Genomic DNA, 20620 nt, shown 5'->3' with positions numbered 1-20620 from the left:
AAGGGAACATTTGGAAAAGTACCAAGTAGGGATATTGGTCTCCCTATGTTACTCGACTTTGCCGCCTCAATTCAAGTTAAAAGTTAAAAGAAGGAGAGCGGTTTTTTTTCTGTTTTTTGAGTTGAAACTTGTAAAATAATTACGGCGTCAATTCGAAAATGGAGGATTCTCAAGTTTAACGCTGTACTGGGGGGTCTCAGACTGTGCAGATCTAGCCTCGGTCTCTTGGAAGAAAAACTGTTGGCGAAGACAGACGTGCTATTTTTGTCCAGTCCAAGTATAAAGAAAAAAAAAGAGGAATAAAAACCGGGAAAAGATCTTAACAGCTGAATACAGCAAAAAGAAAGAAATATTGTGCGTTTATAAAGTAAAAGTGTGTTAAGTGCCAATCTCAATTGGTATGTATTTCAGCGTCGCTAATATACACCACATACACTCGTGGCGTAGGGTAGTGCTTTTTTTTATTGTAGGAAATTAATTTTTCAGATTGGCGGTTAGTACCGGCTTAAACTTCGGGCAATCGTTTGGGTACCTGTCTGAACCCCAATACGAAAGCTCGCAACAACAATTTCCCCGATATTAGGGCCTCCGCCCGCGGCAAGGGACTTATGCTCCTCGCCCAACTACAGCTCCGTACCAAAAATTCCCAGCGCTAGGCCGAGCAGCACAAAGCGGGAGGCGTAAAAGATCGGCTCATCAGTCGCTTTGCGGGCGCGAGCCACTTATGTGTCACGGACCCGCGATATATTGGAGGCCGTCCAATTCTGCGGAAATTATTAAAGCTATGTAAACGGTCAGCCAATTTCTACCCGAAATATAGATCTGGGTCTCGACCTATTTTCGTTTCCCCATACGAAGTGCCGAGGAGTGCCCAGATGTGAAGCCGGCGGCAACGACTGTCGTTTTTTTTTATATCCATCAGTGTAACCGCTGATTCCTATTTTTATGCTATAGTGTCATTAGTGTAATTAGCTTAGTAAATTTCTTTTGGTTGTGTTTTTAAATTCTGTTCGGAAGAAATAGCAAGTGGAATGTGTGACAGGGCGAAAGTGAACAACGGTTAAACGGCAGAGGAGAGCGTGAGTTTTTTTTGTAAAAGTATTTCTCCAGCTTTCGTTTTAGGAACGTTGCCGCAGTCCATGGAAGCGCTTTCATCGCTGTTTCAACGCATTTATTAAAACAAATCAAAGGAAGGCCGTAAGTGATCCCAAAACATAAAGATAAAACATTGGAGTTTGTTTGTTATGAGCAACTATTTATTGCATGACCAAAAAAAAAAAAAAACCTCACGTAGTCAGGGGCTTCGTCGCTTAAGAGAGGCTGTGCGCTCTCCCTTATGCCCTGCTGGCAACCATAAGCGCTTACGCCGCGCATAAGAACCAGCCCTCTTAAGAACAAGGCACAAAAGGGAAGATGCGAGGCTGGTCGCTCTGACGTTCTTTTATGCTTTCTACTTGCGGTTGCTTTCGCTAATGCACTTGAATAACTGACCTGCCATAACGATCGCGGCGCACAGTTTTTACATTCCCTTTTGCATATTTATTTATTATTATTATCTATTTGCCTAACATAAAAGCTGGAGATATGTACCCTTCCCTTCTTTCAATTTGTAAGTTAAATACCAATCTAAAGTGTATTATTAAGAGTTAATCATTTATTAGTTTACTAGTGCGATGCATGTGCTATTGCTCAATATGAAATATAGGATTTAACATGAATCGGGGCTAGAGTTCTATATGCGGGGACCATGCTGGGCAAAGGAGGGTAATGGGGTTGGATAGGAGGCTGTAAGAGCCTTCTTTATGGGATCACCGGATGAACCGGGAGCGGTGATCATGGTAGGGTGGGCATGAGTGGTCACAACAACACCGTGGCACGACTTGTATGTGTGTATGTGTCCGTGTGTGTGTAGTTAGGTGTATTTGCTCTTGTACATATTTGTGTCGATACTTCGCTTGCACGTGAAATTTTAATGAACGTTACTGTATCAGTATTATGATTGTTGGAGTTGAGCTGTGTCCCGTCCGTTCTGGGAAATAAAAACCCCCCCATTTCTTGCCGATGAGACGGAAGCCGGAACAAGCACGTGCCCGGACGGGAGACGAACCATCACCTGCTCAGCCTTCCGTGAAGGTTTGGTAATATCCAATATGCTACACCAGCCATTAATCTTTCTCCTCTTTGCCAGCATCAATAGCCGAATCTCGACAGCCACGTCTGCCTGCCTTTCCGTCTTGTTTATTCTTCTCAGAATTAACAGCTGAAGCCACAGGCTCTTTTGATATCACACACAAAGCAGAGCAGTTGTTCAAAGTTTTGTATGCATTTTCTATAAGTCTTGTAACCAAAATTGTCTTGTAGGCCCCTTAAAGGAAAGCGCATTTCATAGCATTGACTCAAAAAAATTCACATTTCATGGACTACTATTCTTATTTGAAGAGGAAGTTGGGCGCGAAGTAAATCGAATGAGGGTGACAGCCCTTCTCTCTGAACAAAAAATTCTCATAAATTACGATAGGTGGAGCTAACATACTTTACATAGAGACGGTTGTAATTTTGAATTTCATTTCGTTCTCCTTCGGACAAGGATACCAGCTGGTCGGCACATCCTTGCACTTGCACCTGTCCGACAGCACAGTGGCAACGCTGCGCGCACAGTCACGTTTTCGTTGTCGATTCCTCAGCTCGGAAAATTATTGAATTCCAAACAGAAGAAAGCGAGAAAAAGTCCCATTCGCCAAATACCAATCGAGTGCTAGACACGACGCGAGTGAGACAGCTGCTGGCCAGCCCCCCCAAAACGTCCCAACAAAAAACATTAAAAACCAAAAGTGTAATTGGCAAAAGCTCGAGAACAAAGAAAGATAAAAGGGTCACTACAGGGGAATAGCACTCACAGGCAGGCAGAACAGGGCAGGGAAGGGCTTCCCCCCAAGGCAAAAGGGTGCAGGGAAAGAAAAACCTGAGATTGCAGCTAGGAAGTGTGCCCCAGCATCCCAGCAGCTGGAACCTAAAGGATAATACTCTCCAGGCTGGACTTGAGGCGATTGCGATAGCGATAGCGATTTCGTTCGAGGCTCGTCCGGTCCGAAAGGAAAGTAGACGTGGTGTTGTCGACAGTCGCCAATCGCAGCCCCCTCGCCCCGCGATTGTTGTTATTGTATTATTATGTAAGCCTGCTGTTTTGTTCAACTTTTATTGTCAGAGGCAATTGAATGGCATTGCTGCCGCACCCGCACGCGCACCCGCACCCGAACCACTACCGCAGAGCCACCCAGCCCAGTTCAACCACCACCCAACCACCCAACGCACACAGCAACACGAACACCACAACAGCAACAGCAACAAGAATGAAATGAAGGACTTTGTCTAGTCTTTGCATTTATTTAATTTGATGACTAAGTGATGGGTGGATGGAGGGATGGATGGATGGATGGATGGATGGTTGGATGGGTGGTTGGATGGGTGGTTGGATGGGTGGTTGGATGGGTGGTGGATGGTGATTGAAGGATGGCAGGGAGCAGTGGCAAGGTGTAAGACAGCTGAGGGTGAGCCCAGTGGGTGAGTGAGTGACTGTGGTGCTGATGTGATTGTGATGCCTTTGTGCCATGTCCTGCATATCGATCGCTGTTCGCGATTATCGATAAATTGCATGACTTGCGAGTCGCAACGCGCTGTAAATTGAGTTCAAGGCAACGCCTCTCCACTGTCTGCCCGCTGCACCCTCAGCACCTCCGCATCTCCTCTCTGAAAAGAGAGAGCACAAGAATAACAAGTGGAACTACTCCTCTATTCCTTTGCAGACCCCTCCCCCTCCCACAAGCAAGATGTCGTCGCCTCCACTGCTGCTGCTCTTACTCCTTTTGTTTTTCTTTGTGGGCTGCCTGCCGCTGTCGACGCTGACGCTGGAGAATGTGACTTTAGCAGCGGTGCCTGCCCCTGCCCCAGCCTCTGATGGTGCCGTGGTCACTGCCGCCTCCGGAGTTGCCTCCACCGCTGCTGCGGCTGCTCCAGCTGTCACGGCCAGCTCCAGTACGGCGGCGGCCATGGTAACCACGGACTTTGATAATCTCACGGTGAGCAGCAGCAACAGCAACAACGATTCCAGCGATGAACAGACCAACAACGATAACAGCAACAGCAACTCCCACGCGAACAGCAACCAGAGCGTGGCCACAACCACAACGGCCACTGCCCATCAGGATCAACAGGAGGCCACACCCCTAGGACAGGGGTTGGCCCCACCCACGGCTGGCCCTGGATCCGGCTCCAACGGCACAGGTGGAGGAGGCGCTGATCCTCGCCAGCACGAGATCATCGGCTCAGCGAGTCCCACCAAGGGCGAACAGGAAGCTATACTGCGAGCGCTGGACTGGCTGAAGGAGAAGCGGGCCTCGGACTACGGCTGGGGCAACGACACCCATGTGGTGATCCTGGCCAAGGAGCTGTCTGGCGGCCGGGACCCCAACGAGAGTGCCGATGGTCACATGCAGGTGATCCAAGAGCTGGAGGACACGCTGTCCGTGAAGGAAATGGAAATCGAGATACTGGCGATGCTGGACCGCCACCACACGCTACCTAAACCCCTCAATCTGGACAAGCTGGCGCGCTATGTGCTGGCGCTCGGGTCGCTGTGCAAGGACCCCAAGCACTTCCACGGCCACGATCTGGTTGCCACACTGCAGCACCATGAGCCGGCCCAGGACATCGAGTTCGCCCTGACGACTTTGTCCGCCTGCAGTTCGGCGGCGCATGTGCGGAAGCGGCAGATACGTCGCCTCCTGGACATCGCAAGCGGTGTGACGGACCAGAGCGTGGACGCCATTGCCATGGTCATACTGGCCCTGCGGTGCATCGTCACCGATCACCGCCATCGCCATCTCCAGCACTTTGTCCGCCGGCCCGCCCGCGGCCTGGCCAGCCTGCAGGACCAGCGCGGTAGCTTCGGATCGTTGCGCAGCACGGCCCTGGCCATGCAGGCGCTGCAGGACCTGGAGTACGATCCGGCCGGGCACTGGAACCGCACGGCCGCCTCGCGCTACATTCTCAGCCGGCAGCGGGCCGACGGCGGCTGGAGCGAGGAGCCGCTCCAAGATGGTCAGGAGCCGGACATCGGTGTCGGCCTCACCGCAGACATTATCCTGGCCCTGGGCTGGAAGGGCCTCGGCGCCGTGCGCGCCCTCCAGTGCGATCATGTGATACGGGAGAGCAGCGATCCAACGGGTAAGGTTCCTCCCCATTCAGGATTCGCCTCCACTTAAGCTCTTCCGGTCTCTCTTTCGCCACACAGAGAACGGTGAGCCGAAGCTGGCGGTACCCTTTGGCCTGAGCTCTTCGGCAGAGGAGTCAGACGCGAAGAACATTTCCTACACCTACACGCTCTGGGTGGGCTCCAATGTGAGCGAGGCCTTCTCTCTATCCCTGGTCTCGCCGAAGAACACGAGCTTCTTCAAGGCCATGACCCAGGCGGCCGAAATGGATCCCAGGTGAGTGTGCTCCCGAAAGACCGATGACGAATGATGCACTTAAGCTCTTATTGCTGTTCGATTGACACAGATTCATCTTCGAGGCGCGCGAATGGCCCAATGGCCACTACGTGCACACCCTGTATGGCAAGAAGGAGGAGCCGCGAGGGTGAGTATGGGTGGTAGCTCCACTATGACCTCAAGCAGTCTGTACGTATAAGCGAATGTCCCGATCCGATCCCTACTAGGTACCACTACTGGCTGCTCTACCGATTGCCCGAACTACCCGATCCCAACAATACGCCTGGGAATCAGCTTATTGCGCCTGTTGGTAAGTGTGGAGCTTTGAATCATGTCCTGTTTCCCTTCTGTTACATGGCTTCTTCTTCTGTGTGTCGTAGGTGTCGATGAGCTAATGGTCGAGGACGGCGAACACTATCTATATTGGTATAAGAAACTCTAAGCACGGGGAGAGCATTGCCTGCCGGCCTTAGACGAAGCTGCAGTTAAATCCACTAAGCAGAGTCGATAAAAACACATTAAATGCTTTAGCTATCGGGCCATACAGACAGACACACACAGCCACACACATACAAACACACACAAGTATATAATATATAGGTATATATACTGCATATATAACTGAATAATAATGGCGTAATCAAAAAATCGAAACACAAACACCCAACAACAGGGCATTGAACTTAAGAGGTGACGCAAACAGAATGGTGTACGGAATTGACGTCACAGCGGAGTATACTGTGCACACACATCCCATCCCATCCCCCACCCACCCAACCAACCCAACCAAAACTGATCTCTCGATTCTCTGATTCTGAGCGGGAATGCAGCCGCACCTCAGTCGAATACTTATGCATAGCGATAACTGAATGAAATGAAAAAAAGAAAAACAAATCTAACGATATATGTATGTAATGCACCAGCAGCAGCAGGCATCGAACGGTTAACCGAACTAACGGTACCAATCCGTCCGTTTTAGGCCCCCCGTTTTGAACCGCCTCTTCCTCCAACCATCACCAAAAGCTTCGCTTGCAAATCGCTGCAATTTCGTTCCTCGTTAATAGAAAAACTAAACAATCCCTTACACCCTTAGACCCCTGAAAGATAAACCGAAACAAACACACAATAAAATGAAATATGCTTCAGATATGTTAATGTAACAGTAAAACAGTAAAAGAACAGAGAGGACAAAAGAAAGAGCGGAAGACGGATAAAGATGAATACGAAAACGAATACGAATACGAAACCGGTAGAAACGAAATTGAACGAAAAACGAACAGAAGAGGGCGAGAGTTGCAGGCCATCTCGTCCAGCTAGTCCAAGCAAAAAAGCATGTTATACCAAACACCGTACGTAACAATAAGTGATTGAAAATCATCCTTAGACATACACACATAAATCAATATATACATATACATGGCATATACATATACATACATATACATTTAAAAGAGAAAAAACCACACAAAAAATAAAATAAAAAACAAATTAGTTTTATATGAAGCAAAGCAAATTGAAGGCTACGGCATATGATATTATACGAGTACGATTCCATACGAGGAGAGAACGATAATACCACACTATATTGTATACAAAAACGCTCTATGCCTGGTCGAGACTATACAATCCCCGGAATACAATACATACGACATACCCACATACATATACATATATATATAACCTATATATCCATACTATCTACCACCCAAAAAGATCTACTCATATGGCACACCATACTATTACTCATTGTCTTACCAGTATAGCCCCCTAAACCCTCCATATATGCACACCACTTCTCGCATCATAAGGAACTACATAATACATACATACAATACACTAGATAACATACTAGAAGCTTCCTCGCTCATTGATCACTCACTCATCGTTTTCGAACTTTCAATTTTCAATCCGTTGAACCCTTTACCTGGGTGCAAAAACAAAAGGAAAAGCAAAAGCAAAAAAAAAAGCCTAAAAGCCTAGTCTAACCGAACCCGAACCCGAACCTAACCTAGCCTAGCCTCTACTCGTAACACTTCAACTCAACTACAACTACTAATACCTACTCGTACTACTTGAATCAATGGGATTTTTAAGTGCAGTTGCAATTCCAAATCCAAACAAAACTAAACTAAACTTACCTAGCGATCAAAACCAAAATCGTTTATATGATAAGCATGAAATTGAGCTTTTTAATTGTGCAGAATTCCCAACTTAAGACACTGAACGCAGACACACTCCCACAGCCGGAGATCTGGATATATCCGGACCCCCGGGCCAACACACACACGGACACAGGCAGAGAAAGAAGCGTAGGATTTGAGAAATTTGTTATTTATGCACTACTATCCCCCGACGTATCTATGATCCATGATCTACTACTATGTATGAAGACCCAACCGGATTAATGAATTTCGTTTGAACGAACAGCAGCAACTGCATGCAACGCCCTGCCGCCTTCTTATATTAAATTATATTCTATTCTGTTTGGTGAGTGGAGAAAGCAACAAAGAACAAGCGTGAATAAACATCAAAATAATTGAAAACTAAAGCCAATTTTGTATTTTATCAATGATGCAAAAGACAAAATAAGACGAGGGGGAACGTTGTGAGTTGCTGCGGACACCGCAACTCTACGGTTATACCCGATACTAAGTCAGTATGGCTTTCCTCCGGCAGACGCCGCTAATATTAAACGACACGACAAAGAGTGCGTGCGAGAGAGACAGAAAATCAGTCTGAGCGTGACGTCGGGCGCTGCGTAGCCACTGCAAATTGATTTGTTCCTATTGGCTATAAAAATGATCTGATCTGATCCAGATTCAGCAATCTGATAGATATGGTCATTATCTATGATTCTGCGAATGTTTTCTCGAATGTGCAATATTGTGGATGCAACAGATTTTCGTCCTTTGTGTGGGCGGAAGGGGGTGGGGCGAAACTTTGAGATACAAGTTTTATATTAAGATCTAACAGGAGTGCGGATACCAAATTTGGTTACTCTAGCCTTAATAGTCTCTGAGATTTTTGAATATCCCCAGATTTTCGTCCCTTGCGGGGGCGGAAGGGGGTGTGGCGAAATTTTGAAACAAACTCGTCTCGGTCCGATATATTTGGAGTGTGGATACCAAATTTGGTTGCTTTAGCTTTTGTAGTCTCTGAGATCTAGGCGCTAATGTTTTACTCTAAGCAAAGCCGCCTATGCTACGTGTGTGTTAGAGAGAGACAGGGCGAGAAAAAATGAAATTGTTTTCTTGATGCTGGCTATAATAATAATACGATCCAATTCAGATTCCGCAGTCTTAAAGATATGGTCATTCTCTACAATTCTACGTTTTTGGTTTTCTCATATCTTTAAAATTGTGGATGCCACAGATTTTCGTCCTTTGTGGGGGCGGAAGTGGGCGGGGCGAAGTTTTGAAATATTTTTGTAGCAGTGACATATCACAGAAGTCTGGATCCAAAACATCGTTGCTCTAGCTCTTATAGTCTTTGAGCACTAGGCGCTGAAGGGGACGGACAGACGGACGGACGGACGGACGGACGGACGGACAGACGGACAGACAGACAGGGCTCAATCGACTCGGCTATTGATGCTGATCAAGAATATATATACTTTATGGGGTCGGAAACAATTCCTTCTGGACGTTACACACATCCACTTTTACCACAAATCTAATATACCCCAATACTCATTTTGAGTATCGGGTATAAACAGTTGCATATCATGTGTCAGCTTATGATTGATATTATTTACACAACATATTTTATACGTCATTTGGTATCGGTGTTCGCACAAATTGATTTATTGCTAAACATTTCTTTTATATAAATAGGTCGAACCGTTGGGGAGATTTTTATATTTTTTATATTTTAGATTTTATGTATTTTTAATTTTATTTACATTATTTTTTAACATTTGTCTCTTTTTACCAGCCGTTTTATCCCGCTTACTCGCACTGAACGAGGTAGAGTGTGAAAGAGAGAGAGAACGCGTTGCGTAGACACTGCAATTTCATATATTCCTTCTGGCTAGAAAATTGATCCGCTCTGATTCAGATTCGGCAACATGCTAGATAAGGCCCTTCTCTATGATTGTGCGTTTTTGGTTTTCTTGTATCTTCAATATTTTGGATGCCACTTATTTTCGTTCTTTTGGATACAAAATTTTGTTGCTCTAGCTCTATGGTCTCTGAGAACTAGGCGTCAAACAAGACGGAAAAACAGACGGAGAGACAGACTTTGACGCTGATCAAGAATATATTTACTCTATGGTGTCGAAAAAGCTTCCTTCTGGGTTTTACACACATCCACATCCACTTTAACCACAAATCTAATATACCCCTATACTCTTCGAGTACCTGGTATAAGAATATATAAAATATATGGAGGTAAAATTAAAACCATTTTTATGAAATGCACAATTCACAATATTCTAAAATTAATCGCATGGAAATATTATATCAGGTTTTGCTGAAATCGGCGTTTGAATTGCTGGCCGATCTATCGACTTTCAATGTTCTAAGTGCTTAGTTTAAGCTTCACTTGTTAAGTCAGAGAACAGTTACAGTTAAAGCTCGCTGTAAAGCCCAGGCATCAACTACTCCTAATAAAAAGAGAGAGTAAGAAAGCAGAATGTTACTCTCCCTCTCAGAGTTGTCGTTCTCTGGCTTTGGGATCTCTGGCACTATTGGAGTGCTCACATTTTGTGACTACCATTTTGCCAGTTTGTCGTATTCTTTGGTCTATCCATTGCATTATATGTCGATTTTACCGTATGACATTGGCATTACTGCGCAATAAATTGAGTGTTCGCCACGTACTTGTGTATTTGTGCTCTGTAAAATTATTGTAATTGTTAAACAAATTTGTAGCAAGATGAATAGTACGGCTGAAGAAAGTGAAAACGAAATTCCCGAACGAAATGAGTCCCAATCAGAGGGGTCGATGTTCGGGTCCGAAAGTGATGAAGACCCTGCAGATGTGCAGAAGAAAACAGTGCAAACCGACGATGAAAAAGATGTTGAGCAAACAGACGATGAAGAAGATGCTGAGCAAACAGACGATGAAGAAGGAGCCGTAGGAGTGACAAAAGCTCCGGCAGTGAATGGGCCCTCCAGGGAGGAGGAGGAATCTATGTCAGATTCCGAAGAGGATACTGCATTCCCGCCTATATATCCCACTCCGCCCCCTGAGGATGGACGGGCGCGTAAGCGTATGAACACTGTTCTCTCGATGGCACTGGATGCACTGCAAGCACTGAACAGTAGAAGTGGATCATCGGTTCGGGCCATTGTCAAGTACCTCAAGAGCAATGGCCACAAGGTGGAGAACGAGCGTCGCTTAATTTTGCTGGTGCACAAGGTGCTCAAGCAGAGCGTGACCAGCGGTCAAGTGGTGCAGAATAAACTTTCATTCAAGCTTTCCGAAACCACGAAAAATGAACGAAAAGCTATGCAAAAAATGAAAGCCAATAAGGCCAAGGCGGAGCAGAAGGCCCAGGAACGGGCCAAGAAAGCAGAGGAGAAAGCCAAGGCCAAGGAAGAAGCCAAGGCTACGTCCAAGAAGGTGAAGCCCAAACCAAAGAAAGCGGTGGCGGCCGAAGAGAATAAAGCAAAGGCTAAGCCGAAACCCAAAGCTAAACCAGGAAAGGAAAAGCCTGCGAAGGAAAAGCCTGCGAAGGAAAAGCCTGCGAAGCCTTCAGAAAGAAAAACTAATCAAGTAAGTAGAAACAATCCTCTCCCCTATGATCTTCTATGTACAATCTTCTCTCCACCCCTTCTCTCCTGCAGCCCAGAAAGAAATTGAAGACGGACGAGGGTGATGTTGCCGCTGTGGCTTCCACATCGAGCAAAGCAGCCGCTGGTGCTGCAGTTCTGGCCGCTATGGAAGTGGAAATGGCAGGTCCATCTGAAAAGCCTTTTAAGAAAATAATGACTGAATTGGTATTTGATGATGATGATGATGACGCTGCCGAAGCGCCAGAGACTAGCAAGGGAAAGGGAAAAGGAAAGGGCAGCGTTAAAATTAACCTAAAACTAAAGAAGCCCATACAAAAAAGGGCAAAGGGTGAGGCAGTGAACGTGAAAGCGGTCAAGCAGATGGAAGGCAAGAGTCTTCCTGATGTGGACAAAGATCTATTGGAAAATATGCTGGTGGCCCAGGCCACCTCAACGCCCCAGGCTCTGGTCAAGAAGACCGCGCGCAAGCGCAAATAAATTGTTCCTACAGTTTTTCAGTTTTTCTATTTCATTGTCAATCGTTGAATGTACTTTAATACGATAATAAGGATGAAATATGATATGATATGAAACCCAATAATGTATAAAGACAGTTAAGATATAATAAAATATTGATAATACTCCCAACAGTTCTCTAATAAAATTCAAAATCTTTAAGTCTTTAAAAACGTAAAATACATGTCTTGTGCATGACATTGCTGCTCAACTCAAGTTTCACTAATAAAGGTATTTCTGTTGTTGGACTGCTGCCAAAGCGGCAAGACTGCCCACCGCTGGCCTAGAAAATAATAACTTTCTTGATACAATACTCTTTTGTGATGGGGCCATACTCACACTCCCAGACCATGGCAGGGAATTTACTTGATTCGATCACATTACTTGTTTGCACATACATACGTATGTATGTACATATGTACATATGTTTTGTTTCTCAGGCAGATGAATGCGTTAACATTTGGTATATTTTTTATTACTCTTTCATTACGTTTTTCATTTCATTTTATATCATTCAGTTTTTGCGCTGTATATAATATAGTATGAATAATATATATATAGATTCGATATTCGTTTGTCTTTGCTACGTTTTGAAGAAGGCCGCATAGAGCACGAAGGCAACAGATTTACAACATCAAACACGAGTTACGAGTACGGGTACGATAGTACTATCCAAGTAAAAGTGTATCCCATATACGGATATAACCATATATGTATATACACGTGTATATAGTACAAATATATATAGTGCAGAGACACTTGCGACATACATACATACATATACAGAATCATGCAATATAGTACACACACTCGCATATCTATCTAGGGAAGAGGAGCTGGTACCTGGGGCAGCAATTGGAGGAGTATGGAACTTGCTGTTGTTGCACGTTTTTGTTTTTTTTTTTTTTTTGTATATAGGAATAGTAAAAGCAATAGAATCATCGTCATGATTTATGTGTATATATATAGCTATTTGAATGCTTAGATTTACGTTGTGAGAGGCTTTCATCATTTGTTCTCGATTGCCCTTCTGGGCGCGCCGTCTTATCGCCGTCTCGCTCATTCTAGTGCTAGACGCTGCTGCTCACATGGCAAAGCTAAGCTGGAGCGCGTTTCGCAGCTCGTTGAGCACCATGGAGCCGATGACCATCTTCTCGCAGTTGACCAGCAGTGTGAGGGCCTCGTCCGTCTGCCATTGGAGGGTGAGCAGGACGAGGCTCTTCGAGCTGAGCGTCTGGCCCGCAAAGCAGTGCACTTGGGCGGAGGGCGTGCTGTGCGTGTGGGCCACATTGATGCACTCGAAGACTTTTTGCTTCAGCGCTGCCACATCGACCATCTCCCGCTGCATGCCGCGCAGCTCACACTGATGCTCGTTCATGCCCCGCAGCTTGGCGCGCTCCTCGCGATGGCAGCTCTCCCCAATCTGGACGGCCCTCACCAGTTCTCCCACCGGCGGCTTCAGCTGAACCCGCGAGCTGCCAGCGCTGGACAGCAGCTCCAAGTCAATGGCATGGGTGGAATCATTGAAGTCTACACCCAGGATGCCACTGGCCATTTGCTGCGGCTGCAGCATCGTCACGGGATTAAATTCGTTAAGCTGCATACCCGCGGGCAGCGTCTGCTGGCCCAGGCGGATGCTGGCGATCTCCTTCTCGCCGCGATTGTGGAACTGCAACTCAATGGAGCACATGCTCGAGGAGTACAGGTGGGGGGCACGCGTAAAGCGGTAGGCCACCTGCAGACCATGGCCGCTCACCTTGTTGAGTAGCTCCTTGTGCTTGAACTCGATGTGCGACGGTCCGACCAACTCGATCCGATTGCGGGCATGCTGCGGCTGCAAAGGGGCAGCCTGGCCTCCGATCAAGGGGGTACCTATAAAGGAGAATGCGAATCAATTAGGAACCTAGTTCAATTTAATACATTTTGCTTTGATATGATTACCCGGCGTCAGGAAGCCACCCAGCGAGGGCGTCATCACGGGACCAATGGGCGGAATGTCATCCAGATCGAGTAACAAATCCAGATTGCTTTTTTGCTGCTTGGCAGCTGTTGTTGTCTCTAGAGTCGCCTTCGATGGTTGCTGCTCCTGCTGCTGCTGCTGCTTCTCCTCCTTTTTGGGCTCTTCCTGTTCATTTTCGCTGCCCGTATCGCTGCCGCTGCTGCTGCCGCTGTACAATGAGGATTCCCCGCTGTCCGAGGTTCCTGAATCGCCAGCGGCATTGCTGTTGTTAATATTCATGTTGTTGCTGGTCGTCGTGGTAATGGGGTCCACTTCATTGTTGCCCGCATCGATCAGCATTGTCGACTCCTTTTCCACTGCTGCCGTTTTTTTGGGCTCACTGTTAACCAGTTTCGGCTTCGCCTTAGGCTTCTGCTGCTGTTCCTCGTCGCTGCTTTCGCTTTCATCGCTGTTGGAGGCACTGTCACTAGTGCCGCTACCGCTACTGGACTCGGAATATGCCGAGGACTTGTCCTCCGACTCGGAAAGGAAGCCCTTCTCGCGCGGCTCTTTGCTGCCGCCCTGAGAGCTACCGCCCGAGGCGGACTTGGAGTGCGAAAGCGGGGAACTCTCGTTGGGCAGCTTCTCCTGCACAAAGCCAGGGATGTTGCGCACACTCGAGTCGGGCGCCAGGGCAGGGAACGTAGGCAGCTCCTTGTATCCAGTGGCCGGCATATTCAGATAGTGTGAGAGCGAGCCCAGCTGGAAGTTGTTGGTATCACGGTACTTGCTCTCCGGCACGGGGGCCGGCTTGCTGGCCAGAAACACCTGGCGGGCGCTCTGCGTGAGAACGGTGCTGGCGCCGTTGGCCGGGAAGATGAACTGGCGCAGGAAACGGGCCCGATCGCGCACATCGTAGTTGTTATCGTAGCGGGCCAGCGTAAAGACGTACTGGCACAGCAGCGACGTCTGCTGCGGATTGGTCAGATAGAGCTTCACGCCCAGATTTAACACCTGCAGCTTGACCACATCCTGCTCGTCCACAAACGACTTGGCCATCTTGCGCAGCACATCAGGCGCAATCAGCGGTACCTTTTCGTTGTATTCGCCAATCAGCCAAATGATGGCGGCCCTTGCCGCAGGCACATTGATGTAATCGATCAGCTTGGCCATTTGTGTGATAATCTCAAAGTGTTCGGCAGCCTTTGTCTGCAGCAGTCGCTTGATTACCACCACACTCTCGGCAACCACATGCTCTGCAAAGGGGGATTTTATTTGATTAGAGATTAGCTCTGATCTGTGATGTGCTGTGCTGTGTACTCACCATCGTGATTGGATAGCAGATGCACCAGGCCGCTGAGACAGGTCTCGGTTACCTCCTTAATGCTAGCCGCACAACGGCCGATGGCCTGTATGGTGGCAGCCACAAAGGAGCGGTCGCTGCTAGAGATGTACGTCTGGAATTCGCGTAGGATCAGGGAGATGCTGGACGCCGACGCCAGATTGGTCAGTATGTCCAGCTTGAGGAGCTTGAGGTGCGTGGGATCGCTGGTGCGCACAAAGAACGACTTCAAATGGGGCTCAAAGATTGCCTTGCGCTTGGTGGACATCGAGGCGATGCAGTTGAGTACCACGCTCTGCACCTCCTTGTGGGAGCGCAGCAGACGAATGAGTGCCTTGGCTATCAACTGCACCTCGTTGCGGGGGGCCACGTGATGGTAGAGCTGAGCCACGGCCATCACCACAGAGGCATTCCGCGATTGAAGCAGCGGCTTCGTTTGGCGCAGTAGCAGGCGATGGTCCACATCGATGTGGTAGCTGCTGCTCGGAGAGCTGGGAGTTCCTCCGTTGTTGCTGCTGCTGTTTGCAGGGCGCGATTTGGTCTTCTCGTCATCACTGGAGGCTTCATCGCTGTTGGAAGAGTTGGAGTTGTTGGATGACTCTTCGTAGAATCTCTCATTGTGTGGCGCCTCGCTGGCCCCGTCGAGCAGCTCCTCATCGGCATTAGGATCAACGAACTGTGTGCGGGCATAGCGGGTGAGCATATTGATGATTATCACCTGGCCCCACTCGTCCACGTCCACCAGAAGATTGCAGAGCTTGCGATAGTTCTTGTGTATGAGATCTACGCGTTCCGGACAGACCTGAAATCGGATGAAGAATCATCGTTACTCTGTAACGCAGGAACTGGGGGAGCCTGGGCTTACCTCGTCGAAGGCCATCACCGCTGACCCCACCACCAGCGTAGTGCGGTCCGAGAGCAGCTTCTCGATCACCATGACCAGCTCGTCCTTTTGATCGGCATCCAGGGAGTAGAGTTTTGGTATGGCATGGGCAGCTGTTTTGCGGACATACGGACTCAGATCGGCGGCGCTGTCGCGTATGGCCAGCATCACAATCGGCACTATCATGCTGACCCGAATGGAGGAGAGCACTCGCAGGGCCGAGGCTCTGATCAGCTGATTGGGGTCTTTAAGGGCACGCTGGAATGTGGAGATGGAGAGCAGAGCAAGGTCCTGCTGCTCCTCGGCATAGCGCACCAGGTAGACGTAGACGAGCTTCTTCACTTCGATGTTTTTCGAGACGACGTTCTTGACGACGGCCGGAAAGAGGTCGCTGGCGTCGCGACCACGCGCAATCATGCCAATGATACGCTTCATGGCCTCCAGCTTGAGGCCGTCCTTGTTGCTGTCTAGCATCTGTTTCAGGTCATCGTGCTTGCGGCCATCGGTCTGGAAGAAGGCTGCCCCGCTGGCCGGATCGGCGCCGAATTCCACATCCAGCCCCATCTGCGGCCGGTCCACGTAGGTGGCCATCGAAAACGGATTGCTGGCCGCGTTCTGTTGCATCTTGCTGACTGCGCTGCTGCTCCGATTCTTTCCACTCGACCTATGTACGCACGTACTCTACTTTACGTTCTGTGTGCTTTGTGTGGGCGTGCGAAAATGGTGAAAGCGTCGTGGGGGATGGTGTAGCGCGCTCGTGGGGCCTGAACCTGCCTGAAACCGGGGGGAGGGGACAGCTGATACTTCGATTTGCCACGCGCCGTGCTACGTGATGAGGCAACTACAGTTATTCCATGCAAAAAAAATTCCGTAAATTACAGCATTTTAATTTTACAAGAACTAGAGCTGCGAAACTATCGATAAGCCCACTTTCACCGTCTTTACCAGCACAACGGAGAGCACTGACCGTCTGAAGGTGGCGCAACCAAGTAGAGTCAATCTTGATGACGTCACACACACTGAACTAAATTAAGCTGCTATCAATGTGCCGTGGTTGGGCAACATTCAATTGTTATTGGTTAGAGGCAGTATTAACAATACAACATTTTATGCCTAACAAAACAAAGTAATTAATTTTTACAGGCTTAATACCATGATTATCATATCTTATCAGTGCAAGGTGGATTGCCCACTAGAGATGGTCAATCCTGACAGGCAGGCAGATAGCGATATACCGCGCCTGCAGGCATGCAAGCAACTGACCGCAAATCGATATCGTTTGATTGATATCGACATACCTCATCTTCAATTTCAGTTTGAGGGCAAAATAAATGGTTCGCTAACAAAAAGGCGAAAAAATACGCAAAAAGGGACTGTCGGTAGCGCGCAGTCGAGCAGAAAACAACATGAACTTTCCTCTGGCCAACGCTAACAAGGACACCTTGCGAGCGGCCTGCAAAAAATGCGGCTACGCAGGTCACCTGACTTACCAATGCCGGAATTTTCTCAAGGTAAGCAAAAGCCGCATGTTTGGCAGCGTTGACGTTGACCCCCTCACATTTACAAGCCGCCTCGCTCTCCATTCAGGTGGACCCCAACAAAGAGATACTGCTCGATGTGGAGAGCACCAGCTCTGACTCGGAATTGGACTACTTGACGCCGCTGACTGAGCTGAGGGCCAAGGAGCTGAAAGGCGGCGTCGAGGCATCAGCTGCACCGCCGCCGCCGCTGACAACAGCAACAACAATCACGACGACCACGACTGCTGCACGCAAAGAAGATAAGAAGCGCAGCAGCAGTAGCTCAAAGAGGAATAAAAAGGCGGCGGTGGAGGCCACTGACACGAAACAAAAAAAATCAGTGCGACACAAGAAGCGCAAGAAGAAGAAGACCAAGAGCAAGAAGCACAAGAAGAGCGAGGGCGGCGGCGGAAAGACCAACAGTAAGTCAAACAGTAGCAGCGGTGGCGGCGGCGGCAACAGAGAGCTGGCCAAGAAGCACAGCAGCAGTGTCAGTAGCAGTACCAGGAAGACGAAGCGCCGTCGCTCTTCCAGCACCTCATCTTCCTCATCCTCGGACACCACCACATCGGAGTCATCCAGTAGCGACACTGAATCGGATTCCAGCGACAACGAGGAGTCCAGCACGAGCGAATCGGACGAATACGGACGCAAAAAGAAACGGCAGGGCAAGTACAAGCGCAAGGCGGAGGAAATGGCCATGCTGCGTCGCAAGAAGACCAAAGTGAAGCGCAAGCGTCACTGTGCCGGCGGATCGAGCGCACCAGCTGCAAGCAGCTACCTGAGCAGCCTCAGCGACAGCGACACCTAATAACTACATATTAACTAACTGATGAAGGAATGCCTGCCAGCAGCTGTGGTGCTGTGGCTGCTGTGGCTGTGTGGCTGCCCAAAGCACTATCCGTATCTAGTTTGATTTCCGACTAGGTGTAAGCAAATGACGAAGCCGCGACGAGTTATACATTAGGCCATAAGTTACTTTGTCAGCTGTCGAAGCAGACAACAGACAGAGTCCGACAAGAGACGATACCGATGCACTTCCACAGTGACAAGAATCACTACCTTTATACGAGTACTACCTTGTTTATACGACGCTAAAGATACACTAAATGATGATAACGAATATAACCCTCTCCTGAACGAATCAGGGGACAAGCTAAACGTTATCAATTTTGTAGACTGCCGGATAATACCAATTCCGAGCTCCCAAAAAACACTGAACCCTAGACTTGTACAACCCCCTAAGTTTAAGCGATGAAGAAACTTGATGATACTGCAAGATGCTGCAAATACAAGAAATAGTTTGTACAAATCAAAAAAACAAGGAAAATCCACCAAACTGTGTTTTTCTCTCAGTGTATATATAAATATATTCTATTTGATGGGGATAAGGATACACGAATCGTTATCCTAAAAGCACGCTTAATACATTGGAAAACATAATACGAAAATATAGCATTGCTTGATCTCTCTAATGTCTGTTTCTGTGACCACCAGCGGCATCTGCTCAAGCCGTCGTCTCCATGGCACTCTGTAGCGCCGCCACCTGACGCTTGAGCACAGATATGAGGCTCGCGGATTGCTCGCAAATGAGGCAGCTAGTGGAGGTACTGTTGGCCTGTTCGTACGCCTTGCTGGCCATGGCCGCCAGGAGAGCAGTGTTCTGCTGTTTCAGCTCCTTGTTTTGCTCGCCGAGAGCACTGCTGGTCGTACGTAACTCTTCCAGCGCCTGCTCTTTGGCCCGGAGGCTCTTCACCAGTGTGCGATTCTCGCGCTTCAGATTGAGTAACTTCTGCTCCAGCTCGATCAGCTCGTCTTCACTTTCATGCGAGTTCTCCGAACCGGCGTCCAGTGTGATCTGATGTTTCTCATTCAGTTGTGTACTGCTGCTAGCGCCGCTTACCAATAGATGCATCGCCTGCAGTATGGTGTCCATTTTCTTGTACATCTCGCTGCCAGAGTCCCCCAGCCTCTTGGATACTATTAGGCTTTCGTGAATCTCCTCTTCGTTTGGACGTACCGGCAACAAGTTGCTGCTGCGACTGAGCCCAATGGCGCGCGGCACCGGTGTCATTAAAACATCGTCTGCCAATGGACGCTCCTCGGACGGGCGATGTGTTGTGCTTACATTCGGACCAAGACGGGACCGAGGCTGTGGCTGGGGAGGCTGCAGTTGAAGCTGCGGCGTTGTCGACTTCTTTTTGACATTTGCCTCCGGCTTATTGTCTTGATCGGAGATCGAGGACGAGCTGCAGCTGGAAGCGGCACTGCCACACGTCAATGGCAGATCGTACTTGCGCAACGCCTTGATAATATCCTGCTCATCCGCGTCCAGGTCGAAGCGCAGGCTCCAGAAGCGCTTGTCATCAGCGTAGAACTGTATGTAGGATTCGCGCTCAATCACAGATGCGGTCGCCTCCGTTAGCACCACGCTGGCTAGCACATTGCTCTTTGTCTTGTATAGAATCAGCTTGGCGATTCCATCGCCATGCAGGGAAAGTGCCACGCCCACGCGCCCCATATCATTGCTGCCATTGAACGCGTGCGCCACCTTGGCTATCACAGTGGTCCAAACGCCGGGCTCCACATTCCACTTCTGGCTTAGAGCGGACTTGGGCTTTTCTTTGTTTTCAATTTTATGTTGCTGTCGCTGCTGATGCTTCAGTACCGACGATGGTTGGTACCGCATGTTGCGGGACTCGTTCTGCAGCGGCTTGACATCATCCTCGAAGATCTGGCTCAGGTTCCGTGGGCCATTGTTGCTGAAGATTAACATTAAACCAGATAAGAGCTACTTGAGGACCAAGATGATTCCATCTTATTGCTTGCTCACCTGCGCAAGTCGTCGAAGAAGTCGTCATATATTTTGTCACCACCCTGCTCCATGCTCCCTGTGTTCTTGCTGGGCTCATCAACAATGGCAAGGTTTAGTTTCCAGTTTGTTAGAATATTTATTTATATATAATATGTTATGGTTATGCAGCCCTAGTCAGAAGGTGTTATCGACACGACACAGCACTATCGACTGTTGCAAACAGCAACGAGCCGACATGGCTACATATATATTGTAACGTAACGGAACAGTCCAGACCAGTGAATTTCTATTGTAGTATATTATAAATATAATATTATATATTAACATAATTTTATATAAATTTATAGATCATCGATTCTATCGATAGTCTCTGCAGCCCTAGCGTGGAGCGAAAGATCCGTT

At 48.2% G+C, this 20620-nt stretch overlaps 5 protein-coding genes across 6 annotated transcripts; 3 read left to right on the top strand and 2 right to left on the bottom strand.

Moving 5' to 3' along the window:
• Nucleotides 1-134: 134 nt before the first annotated feature.
• LOC108165468 (uncharacterized protein CG3556) lies at nt 135-6654 on the top strand. 2 transcript variants are annotated; one of them, XM_033386925.1, is made up of 7 exons: nt 135-398; nt 487-1197; nt 3804-5223; nt 5291-5486; nt 5557-5634; nt 5714-5796; nt 5867-6654. In XM_033386925.1, exons 3-7 carry the CDS (start codon nt 3828-3830, stop codon nt 5926-5928), a joined length of 1815 nt encoding a protein of 604 aa, XP_033242816.1. In that variant the 5' UTR covers nt 135-398; nt 487-1197; nt 3804-3827; the 3' UTR covers nt 5929-6654. The 2 variants fall into 2 exon arrangements, with proteins under 2 accessions (XP_033242816.1, XP_033242815.1); XM_033386924.1 differs by lacking the exons at nt 135-398; nt 487-1197 and adding an exon at nt 2568-3170.
• Nucleotides 6655-10175: 3521 nt separating this feature from the next.
• Nucleotides 10176-11867, top strand: LOC108165471 (protein TonB). The gene is made up of 2 exons (XM_017301521.2): nt 10176-11204; nt 11276-11867. Exons 1-2 carry the CDS (start codon nt 10362-10364, stop codon nt 11699-11701), a joined length of 1269 nt encoding a protein of 422 aa, XP_017157010.1. The 5' UTR covers nt 10176-10361; the 3' UTR covers nt 11702-11867.
• Nucleotides 11868-12168: 301 nt separating this feature from the next.
• On the bottom strand, nt 12169-16929 carry LOC108165463 (AP-3 complex subunit beta-2). The gene is made up of 4 exons (XM_017301510.2): nt 15866-16929; nt 14983-15802; nt 13661-14914; nt 12169-13591 (listed from the first exon to the last, which is right to left on the bottom strand). Exons 1-4 carry the CDS (start codon nt 16505-16507, stop codon nt 12804-12806), a joined length of 3504 nt encoding a protein of 1167 aa, XP_017156999.1. The 5' UTR covers nt 16508-16929; the 3' UTR covers nt 12169-12803.
• A 233-nt stretch (nt 16930-17162) lies between these two features.
• Nucleotides 17163-18733, top strand: LOC108165473 (protein SREK1IP1). Its single transcript, XM_017301523.2, has 2 exons — nt 17163-17394; nt 17471-18733. Exons 1-2 carry the CDS (start codon nt 17290-17292, stop codon nt 18212-18214), a joined length of 849 nt encoding a protein of 282 aa, XP_017157012.1. The 5' UTR covers nt 17163-17289; the 3' UTR covers nt 18215-18733.
• Nucleotides 18734-18767: 34 nt separating this feature from the next.
• On the bottom strand, nt 18768-20413 carry LOC108165469. The gene is made up of 2 exons (XM_017301520.2): nt 20237-20413; nt 18768-20165 (listed from the first exon to the last, which is right to left on the bottom strand). Exons 1-2 carry the CDS (start codon nt 20287-20289, stop codon nt 18911-18913), a joined length of 1308 nt encoding a protein of 435 aa, XP_017157009.1. The 5' UTR covers nt 20290-20413; the 3' UTR covers nt 18768-18910.
• Between the last annotated feature and the right edge of the window lie 207 nt (nt 20414-20620).

Source organism: Drosophila miranda, chromosome XR (genome assembly GCF_003369915.1).
Source record: "Drosophila miranda strain MSH22 chromosome XR, D.miranda_PacBio2.1, whole genome shotgun sequence".
NCBI lineage: Eukaryota > Metazoa > Arthropoda > Insecta > Diptera > Drosophilidae > Drosophila > Drosophila miranda.
Note: the sequence above shows the minus strand (reverse complement) of the source record. Positions and strands in the feature narration are given on the sequence as shown.